General features: G+C 36.7%; 1 protein-coding gene across 1 annotated transcript; it reads right to left on the reverse strand.

Moving 5' to 3' along the window:
- Positions 1 to 1,362: 1,362 nt before the first annotated feature.
- On the reverse strand, positions 1,363 to 12,398 carry kmt5aa (lysine methyltransferase 5Aa). The gene is made up of 7 exons (XM_042394821.1): positions 12,134 to 12,398; positions 8,531 to 8,681; positions 6,610 to 6,913; positions 6,435 to 6,519; positions 5,852 to 5,911; positions 4,904 to 5,094; positions 1,363 to 3,237 (listed from the first exon to the last, which is right to left on the reverse strand). Exons 1-7 carry the CDS (start codon positions 12,140 to 12,142, stop codon positions 3,027 to 3,029), a joined length of 1,011 nt encoding a protein of 336 aa, XP_042250755.1. The 5' UTR covers positions 12,143 to 12,398; the 3' UTR covers positions 1,363 to 3,026.
- Between the last annotated feature and the right edge of the window lie 1,716 nt (positions 12,399 to 14,114).

Here is a 14,114-nt window from a genome sequence, read left to right on the forward strand (position 1 = left end):
CAGCGAGCCACACCGCTGCACTGTTGATGTTCTTCCATCACCATGAACACAATATAGTTTATTTTCAATCCCACACACACACACACCGCCCTGCTGCCAGAAATACTCACTAAAGCACCAAATGTGGATTCATCCGCTGCTGAAAATAGTCCCCAACAAATTCACCATTTTCTTCGTTTGAGTTTTGTTGTTTTTGGTCTTTTCATAGAATATTTACAGCCTTACCCTTTAAAACTGATCTATTAATCTGATCTGAACGCTCCCATGTGGGCATTTTTCTATTGTACATTAATTCTGAGTGATTTCACCAGTAATTACTGAAGCTAAACACTGTAAATTACAATAAAACTCTGTATTATAATTAAGCTACATGGAGTGTGTGGATCTTTGGGCTAAATTTGACCTTGTGGCTTTAATTCATGAGAAAGTACATTTGAAAAAGCTACTAAAATAAAAAAAAAGACCTGTTGGCAGTTCAACTATTAAATACTTTTCACATGGAACATCTGGTTGTGAACAATATGGACGCTTTGTGAGCGAGAAGAACAGACGTGTAGAAATTCTGCAAAGATCTGAACAGGAGGAGTGTAAAAGTTCACCAAACGCCTAAACGTCTATTGGACACCAAACCATCGTGCAGGCTGGAGAGGCTGATATTATTATATTAACAGTTTCGGCTACTTGTGGACCAGTTGTGATGTTTTCACTTGGCAACGTGTCAATAAATCAGCCCCTCATCTCCTCCGACTACAAGTTTGATAAGCTCAACATGCAATAAATGACATTCCAGCTCATTACCTCATTATCTAAATAGTTATTTGGTCATAGTTTTGTGATAAAAGTGTTGTAAAAACTTACTGTTCATACACTTTTTTACCTTTGATGTAACATTTTTGTCAGTGGCTCAAACAGACTTTGAATTTTATGACCAAACTCTTAATTTTTCCTCCGTCCTCCGACCATTTGGTCAGAAATTTTATGACATCTGGTTCATATAAGTTCAGTCTATTTTACATTTTTTTTGTCCGTGGTTTTATGTTTGAGTCAAACTTATATAAAACAGACCTGCAGACTTTCCTGTTTTCCTCATAATTCAGCCACAGAACATGACTGAGAGGCTCTGACGGGGTTAATTCTGTCCCAGCACCGTAGTGTAAACACAATAATGGCCATTAGGGAAGAAGTATGTTACACTGAATTTAAGGAAAAGTGTTTAAAAAAAAAAGAAGTCCTGAATAGTAATCAGAAACTGGGCTACTTTTATGACGACTGGACGAGTCGAAGGCTCTGATTAGCTTTATATTTATTATTATTTAGTTTTGTCTTCTCATCTCAGCAAGAAAGTGAAAAACACATTTCCCAAAATGTCAAATCAGTCCTTTAAACCATCCCAAGCAAATAAATATCTACATCGTGCAGTAACGTACTGACATCAGCTGAATAATTTATATTTGAAGAGTCCAGTGAAAAAGGGAGACCTGCCAGCTGAAAACACTGAATCATGTAAACCAGTCGAGTTTATGGACAAATTCAAGCTGTCTTTTAATTCTTAAGTCTATTTATATTAGCTAAAGATATTTCCTTAACAAACGTCTATATACATGTGTATTTAAACAAACAGAATATACCTGTAGGTATCTGCAAAAAAAATGAATTGAATTATTTAGACATTTACATGATAGTTTGGTAACAATTTACAGTTCACATCTTTAGCATTTATTAGCAGTTTATATATATATATTAGCAAATTTAAGTCTATATTAAGCTCTTCATGAAAAATAGTGTTGATGAGATGGACACCATGACTCCTCAGGTTGTTGTAAGTCAACTTAAAGAAACACTTTAACAATTTATTTCCCCCTATAGAGCCTTTATAAGCAGCATATGAACATTTAATAAAGTTTATAACACACTATAATGTAGTTATAAGCAAATAAGCACATTTCAAGTGTATTTATGTACAGTATTTGTTATTTTTTGTATTTGTAAATTCATTATCCGTTTATAGAGCAGCAAACATTGAGAGTTATAGTTCCTGACAAAAAAAGTAATAAACACATATCTGCTTACAACTACATTATAGTGTGTTATAATCCGTTTATTTAATGTATATATATACTGATCATAAATGCTAAATTGGGGGACTAAAGCGTTGCCTATAACTCAAATGTATTATGTATCCTAAATATTAAAAAATACTACATATGATAAAAACAAACCCCCCAAAAAAGCATAAAAAACAGAAGTAAATTATACATTTAAGCAGTTTCTGTATTCCTATGTGATCCTTTTAGTCTGTATGTTTAACAGCAGGTTAAACATACAGTAAATATATATTTAAAAAAAAAAAAAAAAAAAAAAGTAAAATTCTCCCATGTCATATCTTTTTTTTTGAGAAACAAACTGAATCAAAACCCAAAGAAAAGCCAACTGAACCATGAGTTTGGTAAACCCTTACACTCCCACTGAACAACGGCAGACTGTGAATGTTTTTAACGGATGAAATCAAATCCCACTTCAAGAGAATTTTTTTTTTTTTTTTTTTTTTTTTTTTAAAAAGGGCTTGTAATTTGCATCTCATAGTTCTTGTTGATCCCGAGGGCTCTGGGGCCATAAATATATATATATATAAGTATTGCTAAGTATCTAACAACTAATTAAGAAAAAAGCAGTATAAAAATGCAGAGCATTAACTACCACCTGCATGCTGTAGAAGCATTGGTCTATAGGTAATACAAAATGTACAAAATAAATGTGCTGCAAAACAACCAGAATGTTTCATATACATATATAAATAAAAGTACAGGTGTCACCTGACGAGGCAGATGGACCTCAGTTGAAATGTGATAAGTACCCTATTGATCCCCCCCTTTAACACATAACCCCCATCCAGCTTCCTCGACACTGGAACGAGAAGGGTACACATTCTGTTTCTAAGGCATTTTTGTACACTAGCTAACGAGAAACACGAGTGTTACTGTACGTTTCCCTTTTTTCCTTTTTTTTTTTTTTTTTTTCCTCGAGGATCAGTGTTTGAGCCACGGGTGAGCCGCGATGGAGGCTTTACTGCGGTCGCCGTAGTCGTAGAGCAACTCCTCGCCCTCGTCGATGTCTCGAGAGGCGACGAGGATGAGGTGAGGGACGCCGTTGATGTCGTGGAGTTTGGTTTGGCAGTTTCCATTTTTACTGTGATTGATCAACCTACCCATTCGATCAGTCTCTTTCGTGGCGTCCACACTGTTAAAGAAAAAAACAGAAATAAAAACACACCGTTCACATCAGTCTTTATACTAGAAAACGTTTCACACACATGTACTTCCTCCTGGAACAATGTGCAGAAGTAGCAAGGGATCATGGGAGTTGTTGTCTTCGTTGTTAAATAACCAGCTTCACCGGGATAGGATTACTCCAGTGTGAATCATTCGGGATGTTTTTACCCGCAGAGGTCTCCTCCTCTCCAGAAACAAACGTACACGCAGATTAAAATCATTAAAATACTAATTAAAGCTGTTTCACCTAAAAAAAAAAAATCAATATTTCTCCGACGATGTTTAGTGACCACCGGACTTCCTGGAGGGGCTGCTAGCCGAGCTGCTGCTAACGTTTGCCCAGTTTATTTCTCTGATAACTTAAGATCCAGACGTCCAATGACTAAAATCCTTCCTCCGGCTAAAAGATATAGTTAAAAACCACCTAAATTTATCATGAAAATGTGGCTTAAAACTGAATAAAAGTCAATTTATAACAGTTTGTGTGGAACAACCACAACGCCGATGTATTATCTTGTATGTGTGTAAGTTACTCTTTGGTAGACGCCATTATAGCGGACAAACACAGCGCCGCCGTATGCATCTGGTGCGTGTTTACTCTTTGGTAGAGGAGGTATGACGCCACTGACATGCGGCCAAATGAAACGGTCCGTTACTTTGATTAAATTACAGATTTCTCTGAGTTTGAAAACTGTTGGAAACATTTGAGATAAACAACATATATAACATAGGTCTAGTTGTTTTTAGACATTTTAATGTGGAATAATTACATATTATAGCTTTAACTGGATTTTTTGTGCTCACTCGTTTGTAGTGGTTGACAGTTATATTTGTCTATTTATGTTGTTTGTATTTATTGTTGTATTCATGTTTACGATGCTCTCTTGCTCAGGTCACTCATGAAAAAGAGATTTTAATCTCAATTAGATTTTTTTTTTTACCAGGTTAAATGAAGGATGATGCTGAGATTAATTTCAACATTTTCCCAGTGAAATCATAGCTTCAAAAAGGCAGAAATTATTATTATTGTACTGCTCTCCACCAGCTGAAACGTTATGAATCAATTATATATTATTATTATTACAATTCAAGATTTTCAGATTTTTAAGGCTACATTCAAACTAATATGTTTTCATTTTAAAACGCATAACTTTTGGTATGTTTACACCCAGCGTCCACACTACGAATCCCTAAAATGATCGCTGCGTTATAAAATCATGTCAAAAAAGCCAGAAACAGATAAAACCAACAGGTTTAAACAGAGTTTCACAACACTATTAACTGTCATGTTTAGGCTATTAGTAGCTTTCAGTAGCTAAATGTGAAATTGCTTTAAAAACTCTGCATATTTCCAGCTGTTATAACTTTCAGAGGGAGTTCTTTACCTTCTGACAAGTATTGGCAATGATATTTGAAAAGTGTCTTTATCAACAAGTCTGAACTGAACTGATAAAAGTCTCAGGTGCAAAGTTTCAATCTCTGTTTGTTTACCAGTAAAGTCTTTTAAGTCCTAAATCTTTGTTTGCATTTCAGTTTTTGGTAAATAATAAAGCTCTCTGTGATTCACAGCTGGAGGATGTTGTCCAGTAATACATGATATTTAAATGTAGAGGAAATGCATTTGTTTATCGTACCAGTATGTTTTGCAGAGGTACTGGAAGTAGTACATGTAGCAGCCGGTTGCAGGGTTTTGAGCGTATTCGGCCTCCCTCTTCTTGGCGTCTGTGATCTGCAGCAGGTCTCCGTGGTACTCCACCACATACTCGCCTTTCTGGAAACACCGAGTGGCAAACACTGCTCTCCCCTTTCCTTCTATATACTGCACCTTTAAAGAAGTACGAGAAGTTGTTGAGAAACATTGGTTAAAAAGTATAAGTTCACAATTTATCAAGTGTGTCTTAAAACAACAGTCAGGTGTCCATATGAACAGTGAAAGAGGTTTTCCTCGCTGTAATCATTCCTCCTGTTCATACTGGATGTTAAAAGATCCTTCAAATGTGCTTTCAATGTCAGTGATGGAGGCCAAAATCCACATTTTGTGCAGAAATGAATTTAAAAGTCTCTGTGAAGCTTATATGAGTCCTCAGCAGTCTGAGTTAGTCATATCAAGTGGATATCTGACACATTTACAGTCTTTTTAACATCAAATTCCCTCTTTGTGTTTCCTCGGACAGTGTTTCCCTGTTGAGCTGCAGGTGGAAGTATAGTAACAAAAAGAGGGACTTTGGCACTAAAAAGACTGTAACGTTGAAAGATATCTACTTGATGTGACTCATTTGGACGCTGAAGCTTCATATTAGCTTCAGATAAACTTTATGAAGGGATCTTCTAATGGTCAGTATGAACAGGAGGAATGATTACAGCAAGAAAAACATGTTTCACTGTTCATTTGGGCTCCTGACTGTTGTTTTAAGACAGATTTGAAGAATTGTGAACTCGTCCTTTAAGCCTACTTTGACCCAGGCCGAGCCAGTCCGCAGGAAGACATTTCCATGGTAACAATAGCCCGCTTTAGTCGGTCATGTTGCTTTATAAACACCCAGCAGATATTTTTAGAGATAAAGGCAGAAAACAGAGCGTACCTCCATTCCTTCCTCTATTCCGTTTGTGATGAGGTCGTCTATGGCCTTCTTTTGTTCACACTGAGACAAAACACAACATGAGACAACGTTACTGAAAAACAGCAGGTCAGATTTCTCTCTCTCTCTCTCTCTCTCTCTCACACACACACACACACACACACACACACAGTATATCTGTATACTCATCCCAAACGTCTACAGCAGAGTATATAACAACGTAAACAAGCAGCATAAACAGGATCAGAGAAACAGCTGCTCCAATTATATTTTGAACGGCTAACCAAAGCAGCATGACAGGGCTGCAAATAATTATTTTCTCGATTCATTATTTGGTCTATAAAATGTCAGAAAAAGGTGAAAAATGAGAGTCAGAGTGAAAGGCGATGTCTTCATATGTCTTGTTTTGTCCAAAACTCAAAGATAATCAGTTTATTCATGTTTTACTCAAAGAAAAGCCTTAAATCATCACATTTGAGAAGCTGTAACCTGCTAACATTTGGAATTTTTGCTTAAAAAATGACTCAATAATCAATTAATTGCTCTACAATCTGATCAGAATGAAACGCTGTTTTATGAATCTTACCTTTATCTCCGTTTTACTTTTTCTTGAGCTTCGTCTTATTGGAAAGAAGTCGGTAACCTTTTGGTTTTGGAGGGTTTTCCCAAGACTGTTAAAACAAAACAAAAATAAGAATGAAACATTTATAACAAGTTATCAAACTATCATGATGTTTGATAAGGTTTATTAAAAAAAGCACCAGTAATGGGGCCGTGCGTACAATCTGGGTGTGGATTTCTTGTCTTTGACCCTGTTGCGGACTCGACTCCTCTGCTGGCCGTGCGGAGCTCTTCTGTTGTTGGTCTGGTAAGACGTGTGAGACAAGCTGTTGCCGAGCGGCTGGGGGAGTTCGGCTGGCGAGCGGAGGAAGGTCTGAGAGCGGTGGAGCTGCGGAGGTGACGGCTGTTCATCTGACCAGCAGGGTGAACACTGGATGAAGCTGCTCTCCATCTCTGTGAATTCAGAGTCTTTTGTCGTAGCGCTGATGGTGTTTATTCTCCTGCCTGCAGAGGAAGAACATTTTAAAAATAATGTTTTATGCTTGGTTGGTGTATCGATTAAAGCAAAAGGAGGTGGTAGTTAATGCTCAAGTGTTCCTAATATTTTGCCTCCCTCAGTTCAACTCGCTTTATTATCTATTTAACAGTATAATAATATAAACTGCATACAACAATGTAAACTATACATACTTATCATGCTTTATGTCATTGCAATGAACCATGCAGCTACTGTTTTGCTAGCATGCTAAAACTCATATTTTGATTTCAAAAGAAACAGTATTTATGATTCAAGTAATATTCTAACATGTCTTAATCAAATCACTAATTAATTTTTTATAACAATTGAATATTTACCAAAAATAGGAGTAGAAATATGCAAATAATGTTATTTTCTGAGTAACTTCTTCTAGGATCAGCAGGCACATGTCACACATTTGTGTCGATATAACTCAATATTGACAAATCTGATTGACTTACAATAAAAAGTGTCATTTATGTAACAAACAGCTTCATTGGAAGAAACAGCAAAAAAATATGATTTTTTTTTTAATTTGACTCAGAAGTTGCAAGTGGGCTTAATAGGGACGTTTATGTTAATGGAGTGGACAAAATATTAGGAACCTCATTCAATATAATGCACTCCAGTAAACCATCACCACCGAGTACGACCTCAATAATTAACATAAAGAAGAATCATCACCTTTCTGACAATGTCAACAAAAACTGAAAATGTAGAAGCTTCGTTAGAGTAGGATTTATTATGGCAGAGCTGTTGGATTGGATTAGATTGGATTACACAGGTTTACTTTAATGAAGTGACCTGTGACTGTTTGTTGACTTTGTATTGAAGCTGTTTGAGAAATTTACAACGTAGCACAAAGTCCAAAGGTTGTAATCATGGACGTATAAAGAGAACTGGATACAGCGTCGGAGGCGGAGCCCTGTTGTTCATTCCTATCAAAGTTGCTCAGCGGCGCTTGAAGCCTAAAAAGTTTAACTTCTTCTGTAACTGTGCGAGCAAACACACGAGTGACTTTCACCAGCCAGGTCAGCTACTTCCTGTTTAGCCCTCGGGCTAACGTGAACGGGGATAAAACAATTTGATTGTGTGGCTCTTCTAGGCTTTTGAAATGTGATCGGACCGAACGGATCAAATTCTAATAGTGAGACGAGTCATTTGGCGGACGCTAAAAAAAAAGACGTCTCTTTCACAATGTAAGTCTGTGGGAAAAAAGTCTTTTTGGGCCAGCGTGCATCACATGACGTTGTAATTACTCGGTTTGGCTGCTATGTCAAATTTGCTTCCTGTATCCAGTTCTCTGTATACATCCATGGTTGTGATGTGTAGCACAACAAGCTAGCGAAGCTGTAAACTGAACCGCCTTCCTGCACATGCTCAGTGGCGTCTGGCTTACACAGAACTACTCTCGTGGGACTAAACATGTGATCGCAGTCTTTGGAGCTGTTTCTAAACAAACTCTCATGAGATTTGTTGACAATAAGAAACATATCATTTCAAATCTGCGCTACATTTGGATGTAAACGTTGCTAATGATGCGTTTGCTGTCCTGTGGAGCGTTTACACACTACAACCACTCTATAAAGCTAGGAGACACTCACCTTCTCCCTGCCTCTGAGCGTCGTTCAACTGGGAGAATACTGGAGAGCACCGGTCCTCCTGTGTCAGTTTGATCGTCTGTTCATCGTGAACTGGTGATATGGACTTGGTGCAGCTTAAGACAGTGACTGAATGGCTGTTGCATACAATTTCCTGTGAATGCAGGAAGGAAAATAAAACATTCTTAAGTCAAGTACTGAAGCCATGGTTGCTAGTAGAGCTTCGATTCTCCATAAAATGAAGTCAGAGCAACAGAACACGGTGACACAAGACACAGTTAACAGTGAAAACTGTAAAGAAAAATACATAAATTAACTAAATTAAGAAAGAAAAAATGAGGAACCTCTGCAGCCCTTCACAAGACACCACTCTAAACTAATCCTCTCAGATCTGTCGGATAGAGACTGAGACTCACGTCTTTTTAAATATATATATTTTGTTTGTTTTTTTTAATGAGTGGGTCCCCATTCTGTGTGCATGCAGATCTACTGGTGGCCGTAACGCTTCAAGACACGCAACAAAGCACCAATAAAGGCAGGGAAGAAGAAGAATAATAGCTAGTAAACGTGGATGTGGACGATACAGGTTTCAAAATATTAAAAATGTATTTAATGCTTCTGTTGGACCTGAAGGACACACACCGAGGTTCAAGTAACACTGAATGTAAACATAACTTGTTTATTTACAAGAAGGGCTGCAATTAATCTGTCAGTTATTATTTTCTCGATTAATGGATCGGGACCATGAACTGTGAAAATTCACGACTGCTTACAGCCTGCAGTAAAACCTTCAATTTATTAGTTTTTAAAACAAACATATTCAATTTACTGTTATATTTGATGAAGAAAAACTGCAAATCCTCATGAGAATGTTTAACCTTTTTAATGGAAAAAACCCACTAAAAACGATTAATTGATTAGTAAAATTAGAGCCCGATCAATATATCAGTCAGCCGATATCACAGATATATCAGTATCAGCATTTATATTGTCCAATATGTGCTGATATATATTTTTTATTTTTATTTTTAATGTTCTATAGGCAGCGTTTTATGCATATTTGATCCTTTTTCTTAATTCAAGTTTAATACATACATACATATTTTTTTATTGTATGTGTTTATTTTATTTATGATTATTAAATTCCCAGTGAAGTTTACTGTTTCAGTGCACTGATGTCATTTTATACAAGAAAGTTTACTGTTAAACTGTAAGATATCATATCTCCATTATATTATATCTTATCACAAGTGTTTGATTGATGACATTTGAGGGATCATTGCAAAAAATGTGTGTTTATGTATATATAAGATTATCAGCCAATATATCGTTTTTTACTCCCTAATATCAGTATCAGCGCCAAATCTCCAGTATCAGTCGGGCCTTAAATACAACAGTTTCCATTGATACAGAATAATATCATATACAGAGATTTCTACTTCAGCTTCTGCTTGTTTTTGGATTCCTTCCAGTGTTTCAGGAGTATTAATAAAGTCACAGTCGACCTGGATCCTGGTTCGTATGTGACAACGTGTGAAGTGATGTCAGTAAAAGCATTTATTGATCAATCTGTAGCAACCAACATCCCAAACATGTGTTACACAAACATATTCAAACTGCTGCTTGTGTCATGATGTTTTATAAATCACTGAATCCCTTTATGTCTGACGTTTATGTAAAACATTGAGTTTTATTACTGTGATGTTCGGTATTCAAATGTTCATGACGTGAACTCCTCCTTTGATCACAGACGTTAAAGTGATGAAGGAGGATTGTTTCTGGTGTTCATCAGCTACGTTCGCTTTGATGTCTTCAGACGGAGCTTTAAATTTAGAAATGTAAAATTAAATCTAACATATCTAATCAAAATCACCTTAAACGCCTGACTGTTTTTAGCTTCAGGCTTTCAGATTTTTTTCGCTGGTCTTTGCTGTTGAGTCTAGTTTAAAGGATCGTTGCATATCACGCTGAACAAGATCGGTCTGATGAAATCTTGGTCACATATTCGTTTTGAGGCCCGTCAGATGAATCAACGTCTGGTGGATCGAGTCGTTATGATGTAAAAAGAAGCAGACATATAGATAAGAGTGGAGACATGAACAAGTCATTCATTTTTGCTTGAATATTGACTGAAATGATTCAATCGATTATCAAAGTAGTTGCAATTTTCTTTTCATGAATCGACTTATTGCTGCAGCTCTACTTCAGTTTGCAGTCAAAAACCTCAAAATATTCAATTTATTGTCATATATGACAAAGAAAAACAGCAAATAGTCACATCTGAGACACTGAAATCAAAGAATGTTTGGCATCCTTGCTTGAATAATGACTCAAAACGATTAATCGATTATCTGAATGGTTGACAATTCATTTTCTGTCGATTGATTAGCGGTTGCAGGTCTACTTCAATGAGCTTATTTTGTCTGTCTAACAGTCAAAAACCTCAAAATATTGAATTTACTGTCGTATATAAGACGAAGAAAAACTGAAAAATAGCAAATAGTCACATTTGAGAGGCTGAAACCAGAGATTATTTGGCATTTTTGCTTGAATTATGAATCAAAACAATTAATCAATCAATCAAAAGAGAGATTTCCTCTGATACTTGAACTTCCCTGAATAAATAAAGGTTGTTTGTTTTTTGTTTATTTGTTTTTTTTTATTCACGCTGAAGCTAAGAAGACCAAAAAGCAAGAACTTTTGGCATTTTTGTTTGAATCACAAATCAAAACGATGAATCGATTATCTAAACGGTTGAGGATTGATTTTCTATCAATCAATTAATTTTTTCAGCTCTACTTTAATTTAGTTGTTTTATCTAACAGCCCAAACAAACAGAAAACAGGCACATTTGAGAGGCTGGCATGAAAGAATGATTGGCATTTTTGCTTGAATAATGACTGAAATTATTAAATCGATTATATAAATATTAATTTTCTTTCAATTAATCGACTCATCATAGAAAACAGACCCTGCAAACTCTGCGGGCCTTTGCTCATTACGGGCCAGTTATCCTGCTTTATAAACAGAAACACACCGATAAAAGTATCCAGAATAACACATTCATTTCATAACTGATCAAATGTATCGATCACAGCTCTGGTGCCAGTCATCACTGGTGTGGGTGGGGCTGTGGGGCTGTGGGGAGGAGACCATGCTGGCTTCACACCCACATCAGCTCAGTCCCTTTAACAACCACACACACAGGCCCATTGGCTCAATATCCACTCAGCGTGATTCAAAAAATACACTTAAACAAATGCTTTTAAACGTTAAAACCCTGCCAGGACAAATTTATCCATTCGTTGACCCCGTTTAATATCAGAAAATACAGTTACGTCTTTATCTGGCAGCACATGCAGCATTCATTACTAGCTAATGTTAGCTAAGCACTCTTAAACATGGAGGCTCTCATTTAAAGGTACTGACTAAACTACAATCAAAAATGCAAGTAAACTTAAATATTAATATTTCTGACACACCCTGACATACAGAAGCGCCTTGGTTTGTTTCTAAAAGGGAGTAATAATCCACTTTAAGCTAGCTTTCGCTACTTAACCCCTATGTTTGGCACGGTGGTGGTGATGCCCTGACAGGCAAACTTACCCCGTTCATGTCCGACTTGTTTTCGTGGCTCCTCGCTCTCGTTTCGGGGATAAAAAAATGTAAATGAAGTCTCCAGCCAGTTCAGAGATTTAAAAAAAACCCTGCCCTGCCGTCCCGACACGGAGGCTCCTTCCACGGTGGTTGTGAGCCCGTCTGTTGTGTTTTTAAAGTGCCTGCAGCTCAACCGATGCAGCGTCCACAGCTCCGCTCCGCCATTTTTCAACATGTAAATGAAGGAGACGCGAAGCAATGTCGCCTCCTGCAGGCCGACAGCGGTACTGTGCGTTTTAAAGGACAGGTTCACAGTCTTATATAGTATATTTATTTATTTATTTATTTATTTATATTAAAACAACAGTCAGGTGCCCATATGAACACTGAAAGAGGTTTTCCTCGCTGTAATTAGTCCTCCTGTTCGTACTGGCCATTAAAAGATACGCCTTTCAATGTAAGCGATGGAGGCCCAAAACCCACAAATCTGTGCAAAAATGCATTTAAAAGTTGATGTGAAGCTTATATGAGGCTTCAGCAGTCTGTTAGTCATATCAAGTGGATATCTCCCACATTTACAGTCTTTTTTAGCATCAGATTCCCTCTTTGTGTTTCCCTATAATCAATATTTGACAAAGATAATTAAAAGTTTTTTTCTGTGTCATACATGACAGTAAACTGAATATCTTTGGATGTTTGACTCACTCAGACAAACAGGACATTTGAGGAGGTTGCCTTGAGCTTTAAGAAACTATAACTGGCTTTTTTAAAAATCTATTTTCTGACATTTTATAGACAAAACGATTAATCAAGAAAATAATCAATCCTGCTTAATATCTGTTTTTGTTGTTTTATTTTTGCCTCTGTAGCACTGTAGCAACTAATGATTGTTTTGATTATTAATTAACCTGCCAGTTATTTTCTCATTTAATTATTTAGTCGTTTAGTCTATGAAATAAATAGAAGTTAAAAAAAACTGAAAAAATGGCCACAGTGATGTCTTCAGCTTGCTAGTTTTGTCTAAAATGTTAAGATATTCAATTTACTGTTATATATGAACTAAAAATAACAGCAAATTGTCAGTCATTTAATAATTAATTGACTATCAAAAAAGTTGGCGATTAATTTTCTGTCGACTGACTCATCGATTAATCGACTAATCGTTGCGGCTCTGATTAAAATCTGGTTAGGACTCCTCTCTTTCCTTTCCAAACTGACCAGGAGGAGAGTCCTGGAGGACAAAATGACTCTGAGCAATTTGAGCTCCCAGTGTGCAGAAATGACGCTCCAGTTACATTTTACAGGTTTAAATATAAAACATCCAGCTTAAATATACTCCGTTAATCTTTCTCTCTCACACAGACACAGAGTCACTTTTGTGTAACTGACTTTCAACTAAACACCAGGTTCTTGGCTGATAAGGGAGACACTCACGGTGCATATAGCAACTGCTGCTTTGGTACTTCACATGACTCACATGACTTCTGAGCAAGTATTGACCAGAAGGCATGTAGGAGCCCCGGAAGCAAGGTAGGAGATTGTATTGATTGATGAGACCACAGTTGAGCTGTATCACACCTCACGTCAGCCTGGGAGTACTGGGATGTTTCTGCAGTAGCGTTTGGAGGGTTTGAAGATAAATGCAGAGAAATCCTGGAGAAAGATCTGCAAGATAACTGCAACTTGGGAGACTTATTTTCCAGACTTAAAGGTGAAATGCAATTCATGTACTGTTTAGTGTTTTATGGTGTAATTTTTCCCCCATGTTGACAAAAGTATTTTTTTCTGTTGACCAGTTTAATAAAAAGAATCTTAATTACATCCACTGTTACAGACATAGAAAGTAGTTTTACTCCTTTATTGTGAAAAATTCAAGTACTGGTTTACTTTCTATCTTTCAGAATGAACACACATGTCGCACAACTCTTCTCTGGTAAATCATGCTTTATTCATCAAATGCTTCCTGCACTCTCTCCATCAGCCCTACTTA

This window comes from Thunnus maccoyii, chromosome 19 (assembly GCF_910596095.1).
Source record: "Thunnus maccoyii chromosome 19, fThuMac1.1, whole genome shotgun sequence".
Classification (NCBI taxonomy): domain Eukaryota; kingdom Metazoa; phylum Chordata; class Actinopteri; order Scombriformes; family Scombridae; genus Thunnus; species Thunnus maccoyii.